Source organism: Sciurus vulgaris (assembly GCF_902686455.1).
Source record: "Sciurus vulgaris genome assembly, chromosome: 1".
NCBI classification, from domain to species: Eukaryota; Metazoa; Chordata; class Mammalia; order Rodentia; family Sciuridae; genus Sciurus; species Sciurus vulgaris.
The window spans coordinates 202938151-202960191 of NC_136461.1; the positions used below are offsets into that span (position 1 = coordinate 202938151).

General features: G+C 46.1%; 1 protein-coding gene across 1 annotated transcript in view; it reads right to left on the minus strand.

Moving 5' to 3' along the window:
* Positions 1 to 5786: 5786 nt before the first annotated feature.
* The window catches only part of KCNQ3 (potassium voltage-gated channel subfamily Q member 3), a 295146-nt gene continuing 278891 nt past the window's right edge, over positions 5787 to 22041 (minus strand). Inside the window, exons 10-15 of the mRNA XM_079118464.1 lie at positions 16214 to 16416; positions 15233 to 15335; positions 13185 to 13316; positions 11166 to 11264; positions 9533 to 9617; positions 5787 to 7893 (exon numbers count right to left, since the gene is read on the minus strand). Of these exons, the coding sequence (XP_078974590.1) occupies positions 7159 to 7893; positions 9533 to 9617; positions 11166 to 11264; positions 13185 to 13316; positions 15233 to 15335; positions 16214 to 16416 (1357 nt within the window). The 3' untranslated portion in view covers positions 5787 to 7158. The remainder of the gene's footprint in view (positions 7894 to 9532; positions 9618 to 11165; positions 11265 to 13184; positions 13317 to 15232; positions 15336 to 16213; positions 16417 to 22041) is intronic.

Consider the following 22041-nt stretch of genomic DNA (forward strand, 5'->3'; position numbering starts at 1 on the left):
TGAGTGGGCGGACCATGGGATTTGGTTAAAATCTCAGCTCTCCCTCCTGTAATATTTGACTTTCAGCAAGGTCATTCCTGTTTCCCTCCCAGTTTCAGCTTCCTCATCTCTGAGACGGAGACAGGAATGCCTCCCTCGTGGGCTTGTGATGAGGACAGCATGGTCCAGAGAGAACGATTGTGTTTTCTGCAATTCGAGAAGACACCTCGGGACAAGCTTCTCTCCCATCCCTGACCTCAGTCTTACGAGCAGAGAAAGAGAAGACTGAAGTTAAATAAAACATGCTCTCATTTTCATTACTCTTAGGATTCAGATGTCAGTCCTTTTGCCAAGTGTAAGAATTACAAATACCTTCCTAAACACTAGACTGGCTCTTATAAAGACCCCATTTTTGACTGTATTTCTTCCTGAAACTTATTTTAATCCCAGAACGGTACTATTCCGAGGAACAAGCCTTGAGTAGAATTACAATTTTTCAATTACTGCCATCCAAGAACTTGACCAAATTCCTTCTTGACTCTCTTAGCAGGGTTTGGTTCAGCCTGACTCAGGAGAGTCAAATGTCCTGGGAAGCCCTGCCAAAATCTGGCATATCTATCCCAAGTACAACCCAAGTGGAAACCAACTAGAGAGACCCTCATGTGAGTCAATAAAGGCCTGGTTACTTCCGAAAATAATACCCTAGTTACACAGACATAAAATGTCTTACATTGAATCCTATTTGTTTCTTTGTAGCTTTTGATGAAGGCCCCAGAATACCTGGTTAGGACCTGGCAGACATGGGGTTTCTCTGGGACCAGGTGTGAGGAGCTAGGCTGTGCTCAGGTGAGAAAAGATCCCAGTAGAGAGGGAGACCTTTGGTAGAACTGGCAATTTGGGGTAATGTAGATCCCCAAAGAAATCATATCTCATTGTCTTAAATCAGATCAATACAGAATTGATCCCATAGAATCAATTGTCCCATAGAAGTGGGTACAACCTGAAGTGTGACTCTGGGGTGACATGATTTCAAATGGGGCCACGTGGGTAAATCAGTTCAGGCTTGGCAGGATAAAGAGGGGACCAAGCAGGAGTGGCCAGACAAATGGAGAGTAGGCCATGGCCAAGGGGTTGTTCTTTATGTTTTCTGAACTGCACCCAGCAGCAGGAGTCCTTTAGAAGATGGAAGGAATTTAGTTTGGAAGGAGGAACATTGTCATCTTTCATGATATGGGGTCATTGATCATATTTCAAAGATGGGAAGAAGTCTCAGAAAGTATGTCTGGTTTAGGACTTTATTGAGTGGGCCAGCTATTTCCATTCATTTTATGGACTTCACAGTAACACTTCTTTGTAAGACTTCTTTGTCTCCAACATTTGGATCGGGGCTCAAGAGACTTGCAATCTAGGTTCACTCTGCTGCTCCATCCCTTATTTAATCACGGAGACCTGGTGTGATTTCCCACACTCAGCCTCTGCTTTCCAACCTAAAAAGAGACGTGGTTCTTCTGGATGATCAGGTTTCCTCTTCCTCTGAGTATCTCAGAATTTATGAAATTTTGTCTCCATGCATCTATGATAATAAGTCAAAGCTGGTCACAATTTTCCTACAGGAATGCCAAAACGGAGGCTGATAAAGGCTGGGAGAAATTCCCCAGGGAAGATTTGGCAAGCTTTCTTCTGGAAGTTCCCCAACTTGCTGCTAGGGTGGGTCTGACAGTCATCACGTCTTGTGAAACCGTGAGTCCTTTCTTTCACATTTAATCATTCCTCTTGGACTTTTCCTCCTGTAAGCCCTCCTTTGAGAGAATCTGGGTCTAGTGGAACCTCCTGGCCCTGCCACTGGGATCCAGCTTTCTGCTGTGTTCATCCTGACATTTCCTCCTTTTCTGCATTTTGATGGAAAAGAACAACCATGTTTGGTTGTAGAATGGTACATATTTAAAAAGTAATTGGAAAAGGGTCTGATTTTGTCATGTAGTGATTGGGATTATATTTCCACCATCACTTTTGTTTTTGAAAGATGATTTCTGGTGTAAAATTAGAAGTCATAAGTAACATCGAAGACTGAGGCAAAATAATCTACACATGCTATAAAAAGGAATCTGAATAACAGTTCCACACATGAGTCTGTCACTCTACTGGGGGCTTTTCATATAGACTAATTGTCTTATTTGCAATTGACAAAATAAGACAAATAATAATTGGTGGCCAGTAGAATCAAACACTTTTGAATGTCCTAAAACACAAACTTTATCCAGGTCACCTCTAGATCCTTCTTATTTCTTTGAACTACCCTTATTAGTTCTCAAAACCATGAAAACTATGCAGATTGCCTGTTTTCTAACATGTTCTAACCTGGGTGTCTGTGAAGCTTTACATGCTACCTTGTTTAGGGGGAAATTAGTTCAGTTTCAAATGGTAAAATATCAGTAACACAAGAATGTTGGGTTGATTTGGATGAAAAGAAAAGACAATCTTTTAAAACGTTTGTTATGAAATAAGCAAGTTTTCAAGGACAAGTAAAGGCAAATTCCTAAGGATTCTCCGAGTTTCAGAAAGCAAAGAAAATCTTTGTAGTCCTAGGTGCCTTGGAAATTTATTCATGGAGACTGAAGAGCAGCTGCATGCATCTGCTGGAGAAGCACAGGGTTGGGGAATCCAGGGGTGTGTTGGTAGCACTGTAGGAAGTATAGTTGATATCCAAGGATCCAAACAAAGTTCTCTTGCTCCCAAAGAATTTGAGCCACCAGGTCCTAAAGACTACCTGGCCTCCTTCTTTTCAAATGGATGCTGGGCCATGACCACATGGTTAGCATGATGAAAACCAAGCAGCTCAGCTCCTTGCGTGGCCTCCATCTAGGCAGGGATTCTGAGAAGAGGAAGCGGGTTTCTCCAAGAACCTTCTTCAGACACCACCTTCTTGTATAGCTTCTCTGGAGCTATAAGGTCCAAAACATGAATCCAAACTCCCATTCAACCCAGTAAGGCTTCCCTGGCAGGATGGTTCAGACCATTTGGATGCCAGGTTTTTGCTCGCACTTCCTTCCACATTGAACTCTCAACCGTGTCCAAGCTGGGAAGCGTACTTCTTGCCACAGAGTTGTCTGCAGCCATGAAATCAGGTGCATTCTTTGCAGACATAGTTTGTAGGGACCTCTGACATTGGAGGCCACCAGATTCCTAGCTTTCTCATGGCAGAAACAGTGACTTTCTAATCTCTGAATTTCTATTCAACAGTTCCCAGCATAGAGTGGTGCTTAATAAATTTTGTCACATGAGTAAACAAATGAATTTTTCTTTATTACATTCTCATTACAGTAGTGTAAAATTATGAAAATAGTTTTGGCAAATCCTGAGTGGATCCTGTTATATTAGGTTTTCTGTAGCTAATTACTCTTTGAGCTTGCGGTGTGTAGGAACTGCCTGCACCATCTAGGCAAAAGATGCATAGCTGTAGGCTAATTAGTTTGTCTGTTTTGGGATTTTCCAGTTTTTTTTTTTTTTAAATGAAAACTAGAGCTTAGTAATATCATTGTCATGTCTTATAACTCTGAATTCTCAGTTCTAAGAACAAATACGGTTATTGAAAAGGACTTTCTCAATTTAGCGGTTCTTTCTTTTTCTCCCACATTTTTTTTTTAACTTTTGGTGTTTGTGTGCATGCTAGTATTTGATAGTAAAACTCATGCTTCATCTCAAGTATTTTTTCTCACCCTAATAGAATCTCATTTTATCTAACATTTTTAAAGTTAATTTATTTCATTCATTTTGATCTTTCTAAAATTTGACCTCTTTAAGAATTTGTGTGCTTGTGTGGGTGTGTGGTGCTGGGGATCAAACCCAGGACCTCATAAATGGTAGACAAGTGATTTACCAATGAACCTCATCCCCAGTTCCAAATTATTTGCTTTCTTTTACTTATTGAATTTACTCTTTTTTTTTTTTTTTTTTCCTGGGGTTTAAGCCCAAGCTAGAACATGCAAGGCAAGTGCTCTACCCCTGGGCTATACCCTTAGTCCCACCTCTTCCCTTCTTTGTACATCATATTATAACACACAGAGGACAAACAAATAAAGTGGAATCACAGTTTTACTTGAGAAGATCATTCCTAGTTTTATGATGGAATTAATTTATCACTGCTTCCAGGGATTTGGCCCAAACTGATGTGATCCTGGGACGTTGCAAACCCATTGGAACTTATTATAATCTTGGGGAATGTTCTTAGCCAATTCTTTTGGATAATTGTTTTGTCTGACAGAAGGATCTTTGTGGAAGCACCCACTATTTCTCCCCATCACTTAAACATTCAATCTTGGATCTTAAACTTCTTCTTCCTCAATACTAGACCTGTTGTGATGTTGTCTGTAGGCATGCAACTTGAACAGATTTGCTCTACTTTCCTACACTATATTTTTGGGGGGAATATCCAAAGAAATATCAAAACAGAATTATTCTGGAAGGTCATTTTTCTTTTTCCTTCTTGTTTTCTTAGGTGGGAAAAATATTTGAAAGATTCTTATTACTAATTCATGAAATACGTATTTTCTGTGTCCACATTGATAGCCAATAAGAAAACTTACTAGATGCTGGTGAAATATGGTGATCAATACAAACCCAGTTCTTGGCCTTAGGATCCTGTGGGGAAGCTAGACTGCCCACCTTTGATTTGGGAAATTATATAGTTCCAATTCTTGGTAGGTTATTGAAAGAACATAAGAGCATTTCTTTAACTTTCTCTAACTTGGCAAAGATAATTTCTGTATACCCTCTCTAACTTTGGGTCCATGGTAAATATTTTCAGCTTGGGGCTAAAAAGATCTCACTCTTTTGACCAAGAGCTCTATGAAATTCTTGATATACTGATGTTCTTAATATATTGATGTTAATAGATTCTGCAAGAATATTAACATATTAGAAAAATAATTTGTGCATATGTGGAGCGTCTAATTCATTCTCCATCTTTTTTTTTTTCTTCCAATAACTTAAATACATGAAGAACAGCGGAGCTACTTTTTAGATGGTAGGCAGCACAGTCATTTCTGGCAAAAGATTGCAGGAGGATGAGAAGGAAGAACTAAAGCCTAGGAAGGAGCAGAAGGCTTCTTAGGTTAGTCCCAGGGCATTACTGAAGCCATGTTGAAGGCAGAGGGAGAAGGGACAACAGGAAGCCAAATGGAAAGCCACAGGGGAGGGTTCCATGTCTGATGTGTGTGATCATTCTTGTGTTCTTCCTACCTCAAACTTCAAGGCCGATACCCATCCACTCACAGGACCCTCATGTACAACTCTCTTCTACCATTCACAATGTCTGTGCTTGTTCAGGAAATTCAGGCTTTGGTTTTCAGTTCCTAAAGTCAGGAAGCAAGCTTTCAGTACTACTATATGTTTGGCCTTTTGTATGTGACCCATTGGCATGTGGAGGGAAAGGAACCAACCTCTGAGCAATTTTTCTCCGACACAGGTAGGGCACCTGGATGAGGTCTTAATGAAACCATCGACCAATGTCTGCCATAGCAACTATGGCTCCTGCCAAGGAGCAGAACACTGGAAGCAGTTGCATGTAGACGTTGGTTTAGGTCATTTCAATCATCTTAGTGGTCACCATGGCAACCACCTACAACCGGTGCTTAGATGAGGAGCAGAGTGAGCCAACAGCTACTATGGTGTGGTCCTTTAGCTAGTGTAGTCCATGCCTAATAGAAGCCATTTCCATCAGTCATTAAGAGAGTTGCAACATCTCCCATGAGGCCACGGTGACTTGTGCTGAATAGTAACTGTTCTACGCAGGGCAGTGCCTGCCAGGCTCTATGCTTGCACCTCAGTGAGTCTTACGACTATGTGCAGTTCTAGTATTTTCACTGAAAAAGACTGGATGAGTAAAATCGGATGGTGCTGGAGATTTTGCCTATTTGCTTATTAATAGATTAAGCTTGTTTGTAATTTTTTTTTCTGTATCCCAAGTGAAATGTATCAAGTAAGCATGTTTTGCAATAAAAGCAGATAACCTCTTCCCCCTGGATAAACCATGGCACTTGCTTCCTATAGGACCCAGAGTATTGGTGTCTTGGCAGAATTTCTGGGTCCCAGTGGCAGAGTGGTGAGAGGAGACGGAGGCAGGGAGGGAGTCAGACATTGGGCCTTTGAGTCTTGGTTCTCCATGGGACAACAGAGTGACCCCAGCATGTCATTCCACCTGAGCCTAAGATCTCTCATTTTTAAAAAAGAATGATTTAGGAAAGACCATTTCTGCATACCCTCTTGCTTCTATTTCTGCTTTGGATAGATATTTTGAACTAAAGTAATATGGAGAGAAACATGAGTTGGAACCTCATTTTGAAGACACTGAACTTACTCCTGCCCAGAGGGGCACTTCACTTCTGGTGAATTTCATTAACTTTGCCTACATAAGTTGGGAACGATATTAATTTGTGTGCTTGTGTCTGTGGTGTGTGTGTGTGTGTGTGTGTGTGTTTGATTTCTCCCCTCTGATTCATAACACCTGTGAAATGCTACGTTTGGGGTTACCAATACCTTTTAGAGATGAGGAAACCGGCAGACCAAATGAGGTCCCTTTGAGAGCTTTGAAATGATTTTGTTGGTTTTTCCTTAACAAAATAATTTCTAAAGTTCTTGATTTGGGAGAGTCAGTGACTATCTTGTTTCTTTCTTTGTGTTTGCTCAGTAGGAAGCCTCTTGGCATGCCGTGTGTTTTTGTGGAGAAAATTATTTTCTTGCTCTAGAAAACCGTTAATTACCAGAGTAGTTTACACAAAGGGGCAGTGATCCTAAAAATAAAGTAAATTCTGTTCTCTGCTTACCAAATCAAAACCCAAACCAGCCAACCAAACCAACAAATAGCGCAGCTCGTCAATAATTTCTCCCTGTACTGGTCCAGTCGTGATTAAAAGTAAGAACAGCAGATAAATGTGTGTCCTAGACGAGATTAGCGGTACCATTTATATAGTGTCAAGTCATGCAAACCATGCTGAAAGGAAGCAGCTTTGTTGTGGTGACTGGGGAGGAAGAAGGCCGCGAGAGCCCCTGCTTGTGGGGGCCACCGCGCGCGCATGCACTCGATGCAGCCATCGGTGTCCCCGCTGGTGAGCGCTGGGTGGAGAGTGAGTGAACTATACAAGGTCTGTCTACATTACAGGAGGAGTCAGCCAGTGACCCCTTTTAAGAGGGCTTGTTGGAAGGGGTCCATACTGAATCCGAAATCCCGTCCCCCGTGGACGACAGCGGCATGGAGCCACTGGGCGTGAAGGGGTCTGTGTCGGTGTCCGTCTCACCCTCGGCGAGGTACCGCTTCTCCCTCATCCAGCTCGACCCTCCACTGGGGCCAAACACATAATCGTCTCTGTCCTGGGAGATGCTGAAGCCGCTGGGAGACCGCTCCAGCTCTTCGTGGTTGACTGACATCAGGGACAGAGGTGTGTCGCTGTCCCGGGTGACGCTCCGTCTCTGCCGGGGTGAGATACGGTCCGCGTAGGGGCCGTGCAGTTCGGCCTGGGAGTGGTAACTCGCTCGGGAGTCGAGAAGAGTCAAGATAGGCAGGACGGTGGGCCTCTCTGCTCGGGTGGAGGCCGAGGAGGGAAGCGTGGCCTGGACCTTTGCAGAACTGGGTCCCGCTAGGGGCAGGTTCACTGGGTCATGTGCAAAAAACCCATAGGGGCCGACTTTGTCGATGGGCACCTGCTGGAAGCTGTAGGGGGGATCAGGGGCACCTGTCTCAGAATAGTTGCAGATGATGGTTTTCAAATCAGAATACCTGTTCTCCTCCTTCTTCTCCCCTTCGGCTGGCGAGGAGGTCCCCTTGGTCGGGTAATATTCGGTGACATGCACCTGCAGTCGCTCCATATGCTGCATGTGCATGTCCACCAGAAAATCCAGCTTCTTCCCCATGTCATGAACCTAGAAAATACAAGGAACCCGGCGTGACTGCTCCCTCTGGGCTGGGGGTCACTGTCATTGGTCGCAGGGACATACCACAAATTTACTTTTCAGAAGGGGAGAAAATTCATGCGCCTTAAAGGTAGCAGCAACTAATAATTTATTTTCCACCTCCTAGCAAGTTCTGCATATGTTAGTGTTACTCTGTAAACAGCCTAGGTAGGGGTTTTCTGGGAGGCAAAGGCCAGAAGCAGAGAGATTTTGAGGATAAATGTCACAGGCCTTCATTGTCCCCCAGTGGAAGAAGTGGCCTTGCTGTTGTTGCTGCTCCAGGCAAGGAGTGGGGGTCCATGGTTTGCAAACATTGTAGAACCATGTAGATTCTTGGAGTATGTTCACCCACAGGGTGGTGTGAGCACTGGAGGTGCAGGGCAGGTTAGCAGGACTGTTTGGAGCTGGAGATCCCCCCAGGGCCTGGAAGGCAGTGGAAGCTTCCTCTGCTCCTGTCTGCCTAAATGGAAAATGTACTTGAATTTTAGGGAGTGTGTACACACAAGCTGTGTGTACGTGTGTGTTGTTCCAATTCTGCAGGAGACACTGCAGTTGGGATGTGAACGATCTCATTCAGGGATTGTATGAGCCGAGGGTTGAGATGACATCCGAGCCTTCATGATGACTGACACCCACCGAGCAGTTAGTGTATGACTCTATTTTACATACTCTGTGCCTCATTTAATTTTTCCAGGTGATGAAACAGAGGCACAGAAAGATGAAGTAACTTGTCAAAGGTCACAGAGCTGGTAGATGAAAGAGCTGGGATCACACATTAAAGTTTTAAAATAAGAAACAATATTTGTGCATGTGTCTGTGTGTGTGTGTGTGTGTGTGTGTGTGTGTGTGTGTTCCTGGGGACTGGAACCCAGGGGCATTCTCCCACTGAGCTATATCCTCAGCCCCTTCTATTTTTTTAAATTTTGAGACAAGGTCTTACTAAATTGCCAAGGCTGACCTCAAACTTCCCATCCTCCTGCCTCTGCCTTCTGAAGAAACAGGATTCTTAATGTGCCAAAAATAGAATGATTATTCAAATTTTCTCTCATCTCTCCTCCGTAGATCCCACGTGGGTCATGAATAAAATAAAAGGATGGGTATGTATCCAGAGGAAACCAACAGTGCAAAATTAGGTGAACAATGCTAGAACATGAGCCGTTGGCTGTGGGTGAGGTTAGCCACAGGTACTGGGGTGGCCGGGTTTCTCTTTCCACTCAGAACGATCTCCCCACACCTGCCCTCATCTTGGCCGCTCCCCAGACCAAGCCCTGAGAGGGACTTAGAGGAAAGGAGCAGAGAGGCCATGTGAGACAGGGCAGGGAGCATCTCCGAGGGACCACAGTGGCGTGCAGGGGATAGCGGTGAGCTATGTTCCAGAAAGTCCGCCTGCGTCGACTCACTCAGTCCTCACAGCAACTTCATAAGGATGGCAATGGGGGAAACTGAGGCTCAGAACAACGGATTACTTTGCATGTGGCCAGCTGGCCCAGGGATGAGGCTCTACTTCTTTTGAGTGGTAATTAGTATTGCTCAAGATCATGTGTCCCTGCGAAAAGTGACCTTGAAAATCAGTTCCCCACACTTGCTGTCTGCTGAGGGAAAGACCTACCTGTCTCTCAACTTTGACGAACTTTCCCATCATGCTTTGGTCTTCCATTTCCGATGTGGATGTTCTGGCTACATAGGGTTCATTCCTAAGGAAAAGCCAGTGATTCTTTAACGATTCATTATATTTGGTTTTGCTTTGCAAGGTCATTCCTGCTAGGGGGCCCTGGTCCCTGGGACAGCATTCTTACCAAGGCTGGAGGACTCAAGTCTCCAGACTCCTGGGAAAAGGTGGCATTTTCCAGCCTTCCCTACTGATGATTTCACACTTACCTTAGTGCAGGAAAACTTGAAGGCACTTTGTGTCGAAGTTAATAAAGCACCATGCGGTGCGTGGAGTGCTTCACTCCTTGCCTTCAGCCTCTGACTGAAGACAGCCTACACTCCGGCTGTGTGTGAAGGTGGGGAAGGGTTGCCTGGTCTCTGAAATTCTATACAGTGTGTGTCTATATCTATATCTATATCTATATCTATATCTATATCTATATCTATATCTATATCTATATCTATATCTATATCTATATACATAGGTATTTGTATATATATGTAGCATTTGGCCCATTTTGTTTAGAATAGAAACAAAAGCTGCTTCTGGAAAATTTTGCAAAATAACTGTGCTGGTAGAAATGGGATTAAGATGAGTGGTGCGTTTGCTCTTAACTTCAATCTTTTTATATTCTGTATAGATGAGAAGTTTCAAGGAGTCTCACTATTGCTCAGAACTGCTCATGGTAAGTCCCTTCTTGGTTTTTCTCTCTCCTAAGCTTTTGCCCTGTAGATCCCTGGACTCTCTTTAGCTGAGTGGTAGTTTATTAAAGCAGATGTCATCAGCTAGTGGCCATGTGCTGCATCGGGTCCACCGATGGGTTTTCCCAGGTTTGAAAATTCCTCAAAAATAAGGAATTGTTTCAAAAAAAATCTGGATATCAGTCTTTCTTTAAAAAAATTGGACTATTTGGCAGCAGATGTCATTTTTAGGAATAGCAGCAACAAAATGGAGTAAGAGTCACCTCCTGTACACAGGGCATACCTGCTGGGTCCATGGTCCCCCCACTCCCTCCCCCAGGCTGTGGCTGAGGAGCAGGTGCCTTTGATCACTGAGCTTTTGCTATAAAATGAGAGGAAGGTGCATGATGTCCCTAAGCTGGACTCCTCATTTGCCTCAAATGCATTTGAGAATAAGGGATGAAAAGGCAGCTGTGGGCCTTCTAAAGGACACCTCCTGTTCACAATCTCAAAACATATTCCCAAGGGAGGACCACTGTCCGCATTGCAGTGTTGTCAGGGGCGTGACATATGATTGGCCTCCGTCAACCTGGTTGGGGGTGCGAATGAAGCAGGAAAAGAAAATGTGCTGCTAATGAACTCATGAGTCTCCTCTTGCTTCAGAACAAGGTGGTTATTTTCCCCCAAAACCATGAAAAGAAATTTCATCTACATGGTCTGGAAGAGAGGTGGGAAGTCTTTGGCACAGAGACCTTTCAAGTGGTCATGAACGGAAGCAGGCTTCAAACGCTCTTGTTTTATTTAGGGGAGCAATGGCTTCACCCACATAAAGGACCCAGCTGAGGTTTGGGGGTGGGGATGCGCCACAGGCTTGGGCCACGGGGCCCACGGTGGGTACACGTAAGTCTCACCTGGGAGATTGCTGGGATGGGTAGGTGAAGGCTGCCCCTTTCTGAGACTTCTTATGTTTCGGAGTGGATGGAGGTCCAGGGGTGAAAATCATGTCTATCCTGAAAGAAGCAAACAAGGGGGGACATTAAATCACACAAAGCTTTATTTTGGAAGGAAAATGAGTCATTCTATTTCTGCTTAATTCATATGTGGGTTTGGAGTAGGTAAGAGAAGGGAAAAGAGACAGAGGAGGAGAGAAACAGGGAGAGAGAAACAGAACTTGGCAGCTCAGTACGTGACCATCCTTTCTTGTCTGCTGGTGCTGAGAGCATTTTCCCATCCCCAGGGAGAGGCAGGGAGGCAGGCAAACCAGAGTCGGGGTGACGACTGCATCTTGTTATTTGTTACAGGAAATGGAAAACATGTGCGGCCAGCCTGTGTAGCTCCTAGCTCTCCTATCTCTTCCCTAAACATTTAATTAGGGGGCTTATACAGACAAGTCCTAGACTCCATTTTCAGTGTGTTGCTCTGCAGACATCTCTGGCCAGGACAACGACAGGCCCAACCCTGGCTCCACACCCCACTTCCACTTCCACTTCTGCATGAGACACGAGCTTCCTCTATGAGCTGCAATGAAGAAGAAAGAAATATGTGCCTTCAGGCTGCAGGGGCGGGGAGGGGAAGCAGGACCATTAAGACTATGCTTCCAAATAGTCACCCGTCTCTGTCTCCCCCTGGAAACCCGGCCACATCTCCACCGACAGGCCATGCCTCGTACTAAATCAGCCTTCCTGTCTGTCTAGCCCACAGCTCGGGAAATGCAGGTCACCATCCAGGTGTTCAACCTCTGGCCACAACTCCTGGAAGCACACTTTCCTGATAAATATGAAAAACGAAGACACTGTCACCATTTATTCTGTGCTTATTAAAATTGTCTGATATTTTTGGAGTTGGGTCTGTCTTAGCCATCATCTCCCTTCCTTGGTCTCTCAGAGAGCCACACAGGCATCAAGAACAGAACATTGGACTCAGAATTTGCACACACATCCATTTGTTCAACAGGCACTGAGCTCTGACTGCCTGAAACTGTGTGAGGCAAAGTTGAGGTCACGGGTGAGGACAAAATAAGGTCATAAGTAAGTATCCTTCCAACCTGATAGTGTCACTCACTCCCAATCCCTCAGGGGATGTCCCTGTTAGCTCAGCAGGAGCCTCCACTGAGGAGACATTGTTTGGACCAGAAGACTGAAGCACAGAAAGGACTCATGTTAATCTGAGTTGTGTCAATTTCTCTATAGGCTCCCCACAGGGAGAATGTGTGCATGTCATGTGTATTTCTGAGTATATGTGTGTGCCTGTGCGTCTCTGTTTGTGATCTCGTGTCATTCATACACAGTACAACAGCTAATATCATCACAAGATCTAGGCAGCTCTTAGCTAGATCTTGTGATGATGGTGTATGGGATACCCACACACCTCCACACATGCAGGGGAATTTGGGGTAAATCTTGGCTCTTTCAGCTTCCATTTGCACATCAGGTGTATGGCACCTGTTATGCAATAAACACTTTAAAGATTTAAGGAACTAGGCACATATACACAGTATTCAGGTGCTCCATTAAAATGGTGGCAATTAATAGTGGGACACTGTTGCTATTTCTATATTTTCACTATTATAAATAGCACTTAGATTTTTTTAATATGGTCAGAAATACATATTTAGAATTAGTCAGCTGGACTAATTCTGGGGTTTGTGTTTGTTGTTTGCAGCACTCAAAGCATCACAGGGAGAGCCAGTGGAACATATGCCTCTCCTCTCCATTAGCTGTGATCGGGTGCTGACCTGGGCTGGGTGGTGGCAATGTCACACAGTATCTTCAGGACCCATTTGGTCTGGTGCTTGTTGGCCTTGACATCCACAATACTTGATGAGCGGTTTTGTTCCCCGCATTTTGGGTTACTTCTGAATGCCTTTCACCAGAAACCCTAAGGTTCACCTGACTTTTATTCCTGAGTCCCACCAGCTGGGACTCTCTTACCTGGTCTGAAGGTACTTTATCCTGGAAAGCATGTCAAGGTGGCCTGCGGAATATTGCTCGATCACATCCTTCACGTCATAAGGCCTCAACGTCTCCTTGAATTTCTTTTTATAGAGACGGAATTGTAGAATTCTACAAGGCAAAGAAGGGGCATTTGTGCATCATGCTGGGAGTGCAGGGAACTGTAACTGGAGCTAGCAAAGTCAGGGCAGGGGAGAGAGAGCAGAGGAAACCATCTGGGGACACTCTCCGGCTCTTGGTTGTGGTTCTGTCCTTTTGAAGACTGCATAATTAGGCCTGCTGGCATCTTTCATGCAGGATTATCTCACTTTGATCATTTGATTAATAAGACAATAGTAGTAAGAACGAGAGCTAAGATTCATCGAGCATTCATTACATGCCAGATGCTGAGCATCAATTTATGGATGACTCAACTGTGGCTCAGAGAGCTTCTGCACCTCTCCAGGGCCATCTAGCTCAAGATGACAGTGTTGGTCCTCAGGCCCAGGCCTGCACACTCATGAGGCCTGAGTTCTTGGTCATTGTCACACTGCTTTCTATTTGAGGAGAGCTGGTATATCTTTTCTTCAATAGACTCTTTAATTCTTTTTCTCTGGGCACCGAGAAAAGTTAATTTCTGGTCTCTGGATTCTCTCAGACTCTTTGTAACATAGAGAACCTAGAACCAGCAGACGAAGTCAGACCCTCCCTCCATCTTCTTGGGAAGCAAGGTCAGGCATGATGGGGTGCTGAGGTCCTTGAGAGCCCCCTCTTGAGTCAGTATCAGGAGGCACAGCCCCTCCCAGGCCCTTCCAACCTGTGCTTGCACGGATCTTTTACGTGGTGCATTGGAAGTTCATTCTGTTGGTGTTAACTCATGGCTCCAGTGTCTAACCACCATTTGTACATATTGATTATAGCTTCCCATTTACTTACCATCTTTCCCAAGATTATGCCATTTTATAAACCTGTCTTTTCCCTAGTTTCACCTAAGACGAGAGCCAGAAAATTAAGGCTCACAGGACAAACCTGCTTTTGAAAGTAAAGATGTCCTGGAACTCAGCCACAACCACGCTTGTGAGCATTGTCTGTAGCTGCTTCTGCACTGTGGCGGCACAGCCAAATACTGCAGCAGAGACCCATGGAAGACACAGCCTAAAACGCCTACTCCCATAGAAGTTTCATAGACGTTTGCCAATCATTGAACTTAGGCATCAGGAAAAATGTTAAAAATTAGAGGGCAGAGTCCAGAACACAAAGCAACCTTACGGAGTTTTCCCTCTAGGTCAATGGAGTCATTAACTAGTGTTCTCTGAATAAGAACCTTCACCCAGGCTTGAATCCAGGTGCTGTGTTTTCATCCGACCACATTTCTGTTCATTCTGTCCATGATGGTGCCATGAGAAATGGGATCAAAGCTTTCCTGGAGTCCACCTCTTACTCCACCCTTGTGCTTCCCTGAGTTATGGGATGGGGAATCTTGCTGAAAATATCATGACTGGTTCTGGACAATCACATGAGTCCCTAGGATCCACCCTTATGGAGTTATAGCATACTTGTTGATTTTCTTGAGGAACTCTAAAGCAACCTGGAATCTCCAGGGTTGATTATAGAATCCTCTAACACAGAACTCAAAAATTCTCCTTATCTTGCTAAAATGCTAATTAAAAAGAGCTACATGGATGAAGATATGCAGAAGAAAAGCCATTCTGAGGAAGATGCTGGTAAAGAAGAAAACTCCACGTCAACACACCCTCTACTCTGACACCATTTTAAATAAGTGCTGGTTAAAGCCACAGAACCGTGTGGCAGTTTGAAGACCTGTCAGGAGGGCACTTTTATAGCCAGGTGAGCAGGAGTCACCAGATGACTGGCCAAGGGGTGCCATTGTTCCTGAGGCAGTGTCCCCCACACAGATTTAATACCCTTGGTTGCTGACCAGAAGTGACTGGAAGCTTCCTGTGCCTTCCCAAAGCCCACGGGCACTTTCCCAGCCATGTCCTGGGGAGCTGAGCTGGCCAGGGAGGCACGAGGGGGAAGGTCATTACCTGACGGCTCGGATGGCGGCCTTCAGGGTGGGGATCATGTCTTCAATGAGGAAGTCATTTCCGTAGCCCCTGTCTTCCGCCATGGGATCACCTGTCCCAGCATCTGGGAGGGAGACATGTGTCAATGGCAGGCTGCCACATGGGGAGGCTCTGAGACCCTCCGTGGAGTAGGAGCCACCAAGCTCAGGTTAATGGGCCCAGGCTGTGTCTCCACTTTGTGGGGCCACACTGTGGCCTCCACCCTTCCTTGCATCCCCCTCTCTTGTCCAGAGGTTTGAGTTAGGCCTGTGGTCAGGGCTGGGGAGGGCCTGGGAGGAGGGCAAAGTGTGCCCCACAGGTCCTACGAGGCCCCATGAGACAGCAATGGGCAACTGTGTGGGCCTCTGAGTTGGACAGATCTGTAGGGTTCTTCCTCTCTCTGTCTGTCCTGGTGACCTCAGGAAGTCACTGTCTAAGCTAGTCACACCTCGGAGGTCCTGGAGAGCACCCAGTGATATGGTCAAGGACCCAATGGCCTCAGACACTGGAGCACTCCTTTCCTGTTGGCCTCCCTCTTCATAAATAGAAGATTCACACGAGGCCATTCTTCCTATGGCTCCTCAGTCTATGGGGTGCTTTTCTGACATCCCACCCGCTCCCAGCCCTGGGCACTGAGGGGCCCATCTCCAGATGACTGTGCAACTGGTCTTCGCCTTCAATTTGACCTTCAGGACTGTTCGTCCCTCAGGACCACCTCAGAAACCATGGCAACCTGCCCAACACTCCCAGGAGATGGCCCAGGAAAACAGCTAGCTCAGGAGCCTCTTGTTCTATGAGCCATGACACCTCAGGGGACGTGAATGAGACGAGGGGAGAAGGAAGGAAGGGAGAGGCACTTTGGGGACTCAAGAGTTTTCAAAGGACAGGGGCGGGGAGGTGAGGGGGGGAGGCGGCTCAGGAGAGCAGACCTGGGGGAGAGGGCGGAGGACAGGAGGACATTACCTTCAGAACTCTGCCAGAAAGCGTAGGCTTTCATGCGGAAGGCGGTGCGGAAGCGCTCTTTATTGTTTAAGCCAGCAGGCTTTGGCTCTTTAGAAGGACTTTCTTCTATGGCATCTACATTCAGAGGGGTAAATAGCTTTCCTTTAGTATTGCTACCACGAGGATTAGAAAGGCGAACCCGATCCAAGAGACCCAGCTTTTGGCTACAAAATAAGCAAAAGTGAACAATTTTCCTCCTTAAGTGCAGGCTCTTGTAACTTCCCGTCCCTCCATAAAGACTCAACATCCTCCTCCAAGGCTGATGGGGGGCTGCGCCCAGGACTGCGTCTACCCAGCAGCTGGCAATTGACAGCGCAGGGCTCACAGGCTGCGCACCCACGGCTAGTCTCACTTCTTGGCGAGCTCCTCAACTCCCTGGGCCCAGCTTCCTCCTATGCTAAAGTGGGGTGCACATGAGATACAGCGAGTGTGGGAGCCCCCATCCACGGTTTCCATTCCTGTATTCCAGCTACCTGCAGCGGCCACCGTCTGAGAATATTACTAGAGTGCAATGAAGGATTAAGATATTTTGAGAGAAAGCTCGCACATTACATAGCTTTTATTTTAGCATAGTGTTGTGTTTATTATTTGTTATGCTATTAACTTTTTACTGGGGCTAATTCATAATTCAAGTTCATCATAGGTATGGATGTATATGAAAAAAACAGTGTATGTCAAGCTCTGCACTATCTCATTTCAGGGTCCACTGGGGACTGTGGACTCATCCTCTGTGGAGGAGAGAGGCTACTGGAAAGTGTCTGGCTCATAGTTTATGTCGTGAAGATTCATTCCTTCTTCATGTCTCTCTCTTCTGCATCAATAAGTAACTTTCTGTCTTTCCTTTTGACCACATCATGGTGCCAAATAGTGACTTACACAGACAGATCCTTATCAAATGCCCCTTGAACAGAACCAAGTAATGTAAAGCCATAAAGTGGCACCTTTAAACTGCCATCCACAGACAGAATCTAGGGGCCCCATGAACGTGGGTGGGGAAATTACATCTTTAAGTTCCCAACCTCTAACTAAATTTTAGCATCTCTTCCAATTAACAAATAGAGGTAACACACTCCATCAATATCCCCAATGCCTGTGACTGTCCACAAAAGAAATCACAGATATTTGTGTGTCCTATTATCTCATGGTATTGTTTGCGTTCACAGCAGCTTCAAGATTATCATAGCATTCAACCTGGCCCTCGGTCTTGTTCTTAAGCTCAATGAAGCACACATCTGACATCTCAAATTCTTAAGTGTTTAACTCTGTTTAATACTTAACAACCAGTTCCTTTTATGACTGCATATTACATTTTATTTATGGATTCAAACAAATATTCTAAGAAAGAGTCCATGGGTTTTGCCAGACTGCCACAAGTGTTCTTGGCACAAAAAGTAGTTAATAAAAAATATACAGTTGTCCTGGTACAAAAAATCAGCAACCTGTGCTTGAGGCAGGTCCACCTTCCCCTTGGCTGACCTTGGCCAAGCTGTGCTGTTCCTGACCCTCGGGGCCTCATCTGTGGAAGAGAGGTAAGCATTCCCTGCTCCACTGGTTGTGCTGAGACAATGTCAGTCAAAGCCTGAGAGCTTGACATATGGTTGGTGCTCTCCAAATATGAATTCCTTCCCTCTATTTCCCACCCTCTGAGCCCTTGCCCTCATTGGCATTTCTCCCACATAAGTAGGCTCAAGTCATTGGCTTCCTCTCCATCACCCCACATGGGGCTTGACACACAGTAGGCACTCATGATCTGTGGGCAAAATGAGAAAGTGAAGGCCTACGGGGGTCCATTCAGTTCCCTGTGGGCCCGAGACCCCTCTGTGTTCTGAGGAGTGGGTCTGGTTGCCATAGCCATGGGCTTCTGCCTGTGCCGCATGGGGTAGTGTGGCGGGAGGTCCTGGGTTTGGGGCTGCAGGGCTCAGGGGGTAACGTGACCCCTGCCAAGCACACCTGCACTCTGTGAGCGGCAGGTCCTCATCTGGAACGCACACCTGCTTTATAGAAGCTTGGGGAATATTACACATGATCATATCTGTGACACTTCCTGCCCAGTCTGGCATAGAGAAGTCACTAAGAAATATTGTATAAATACATGAATAAGCGATGAATATGTGATGAGCAATGGGTACTCTTTATTCCTGCTCTCTCGGGCCTTTTCTCTCTCACCCTGCACTATTCACAGCAGTTTGATTGAATAACCAGCCCAGGGTACATTTGGAGAACCCCAATATTCAAACAGCTCCATCTTCCCTGAACTGGAGTCCAAATTTTTGAAGCTGCTTTCCGGATCAGTATTAGGTAACTAGCAAATAGGACAGAGAGGCTGTCAGGGCCCACGAGCTAAGACTGGTGGGCGAGGCAGGAAGTGAACCAAACACATAGGGAAGGCAGACTTGCCCGCAGGGAGAGAAGGGCTTTGGCAGTTACTTCCCAGGCCATCCTCCTTCTTGGGCCCTGCTTACCTGTCCTGCTCCACCTCCAGGTGGCTCCATCTTTCTATCTGCACCAAGCCCTATGTCCTTCCCAAAGTGCCCTCCCACACAAACAGGCCCGCCTGCCTGCAGTGTCCTTTCTCACCTCCTCAGCCAACCTCATTCCTATCTGTCTTGTAAAACTATGTCCACATGCCCTGCTCCTTGGAAATTAGGTACTCCTCCAAAGTCATGTTGTCCCTCTGTCTGTCGCAGTACTAACACACTGTGGAGGCTCCATTCCCGCGTCTGCTAGGCAGAGTCTCTACCTAGTTACCTTTGGGCCAAGTACACTGCCATGCTCAGTACACCTGGGCGTTCAGCATGGCACCTCAGGTCCCGGGCTTTGGGTAGAGACATCCTGGTGACCCATATGACCCAGGACACATAACTGTGCTCTTTGGTCCCCAGCTTCCTCACATGCAGAGTGAAGACAGTAGGCCTGTCCTCACACAGCTGGTGAAGGGTTAATTGTGGCAATGCCTGTAAAGTGCTTTGCCCACTGTCTGGGATGCAGGGAACGTTCAATAATTGCTGGCTATCACCCTTATCTTGGTAAATAATCCTTTCCTTGCAGAAGCAGTGGAAGGCTTACCGCATGTGTGAAAACATTGGGTACGATTTCCTGGGTCACAGAAAAGGTTTATGTGAGTTTTTTATTTTATTCTTGTATATGAACTGAGATGAGATTTGGGGATTTATATATTATTTTCCAGTGCTTCTTAGTGCTAATCTCAAAACACTCAACATTGTAATTTTAACCCCGTTGGCAGAAGCTAAGTATAGGAGGAGTGTAATTCCAAATAAATTAAGCAAGATGAAATGAATGGCAGCCACTTTGTCCTGATTTGAAATTTCAGCATAATTTCAGAAAGATAAGGAGCAGGCTTTCTTGGTTTTATCTGTGTTGATACTTAATTCTTCATCATTTAAATGCTTTAGTCCAAACTCTTAAAAGTTTGAGTTGCTTTGGCCTTGTTAATTTAATACTGTGTTGATCACAAAGGATGCTCAGACTATGTTAAGATCCAGATGTGTAGGGCCCAAGCCATAAGTCCTGGCTTGGAATTGGTCACAGCCCTTGTGCCTAAGAGGCTTACAGAATTCTTCCTCCAGCAAAGTGTATGATCAGCTTACTTCTTAATTGCGTTGCCTGAAATGCAAGACCCCACAGGATAATCAAATGCAAGGCAAAGTTCACCACTGGAGCATGAGGCCCTTCTCTGTACGGATTTCTCGTGCATGATCCAGCCTCATTCTCAGGGTACTGCAGCCTTCTTGGAGCTGACATCGGATTTCCCTGGAAAGCCTGGGTCCCTTCTTTGTCAGGCATAGACAGTTTCCAAACATGATCTAGAAAAGCTGCAAGTAGGTGGACTGGAGACGGGGGGTGAAATCTAGTGGCTCTGTCCTGGCAGAACAGCCCTTGTTCCCTGGCATTCAGCACTAGGCACATGCTGTGACCTCAGCTGGAGAAACCTTCAGCCTAAATGATTCTTCTTCTTGTCTAAAACCTGGCTGGAGTGCCAGTCCCAAGGCTCACTTATGAGGATGTGTGAGACCTGGTGCACCGTGCCCTGGCACACTTGGCGCTGTCCTCCTCCATGGCAGGTGGCCACCATCATTCCATCTTTGCTCAGGAGGGACTCTCCCACTAAATCAGTGGTTTTCTCCAGGGGGTGACTCTGATCCCTCAGAGGACATCTGGCAAAGCCTCGAGATGTATTTGGTTGACCCAACTTGGGGAGCTCCACCGGCATCTAGTGGGCAGAGGCCAGAGGTGCTGTTAAGCTCCCTGCGATGCCCAGGACAGGCCCCCCGACACAGAAGCGCCCTTCCTGACTCTCCACAGCGCTGAGGCTGAGCATCCAGAATGAAAGCTTTGGGCCCACTGGTTTGTTCAGGTTGAACATCCATCTGGCACAGTGGCTGGCACAGGTGGGCACTGAAAGCATTACAATGATGCCGAAGGAAGGAACAAATATTTGATATTCTGATTAATAAAATGTATCCCACCTCAGCTGAGCAAGGGAGTGCTGGACGGCAGAAAGAATGCGGGCTTTGGAGTAAGAGAGATGGTTCATGTCTATGCTCTGCAGTTAGTATTTCAAATTGGGTAAGTCATGAACTCTTTCTGATTCAGTTTCTTCATCTAAAAATGAAGCTCATGTTATTAATTTGTTCACCAGGAGGTGTGTTTGACACTTTGAGTGCTGGGCTCTGAGAGCGACCTGAGTAGACAGGGTTGTTCTCAGCCCCCAGTGAGCTCATGACAAAGTCAAGAGGACACAGTCGGCGAGCAGACGCAGGCGCCACTAGAGAGCTGGTGAGAAGACAGAGGGCTGCAGTGATGGAGAGCCGCAGGGCGTTGACGTGGGCAGGGTGGCCAGGGAGGGCCTCTGGAGCGCACAGGAAGCCACTGGAAAGCCGGTCTCGGTTGTTCAGGATGAAGGTGATGGTGATACCGAAACGGAGGCCAATGGGTGAGCAGAAGCCAGACTGCAAAGAAAGGGGGTGAGCGCCTGCAGGGGGACTTCACGAGGGCTCGAGGACGTGAGGACCAGGCTCCTGCACCTGAGGGGGTGGCGTAGGGCATCCCGGGTGAGAGGCACAGAGGCCCCGCCTGGCCATTCCAGCGTGTCACTCAGGCGTAAGGCTTGTGAACACTGAGTAGGGTACATCCTGTCATCAGGTCATTTATTCATTCACTCAGCAAGTGTTTATGGGTGCCTTCTCTATCTCAGGCAGAGTATAATCCCCAAGGAGCTCATGGACCAGAGAGGAAAAGATCATTTTAAAAGTATTTATTCATGTATACATATATATGCATATAACATGCATATGTAATGTTCCATATGTGTGTTTATATGTGTATGCTTGTATGTGCATACACACACACACACACACACACACACACACACACACACTATGCTTTATTAGGGAGGCTCTGAGTCCACCCTGAGCGCGTGATGAGTGAGACATCTAAGCCAGGTGAGAAGCGGGGAAGGTGTCCCCTGCCTGCACTCTCATGAGGACCAGGCAGGATGACTGGTGACCTGTCAGCATTTATTAAGGTCACAGGGAAGTCAGTTCTTTTCCTTCTGATAAACCTTAGAATCACTGATCCTAAGAAAGAAGCAAAAATTGCTGGGTCAACCCCTCTGTCCTTTTAAGGATGCGGCTGAACCTTTGTTCCTCAAGTTCACATAAATGAGAACAGTCCAGGCAGCCCACATAAAGCAATAGCTTGAGTCCCCACCAAGAAGCCGGCACAGCACAGGGACCCGAAATCACGGAGAACATCACGCTTTTCCTCAG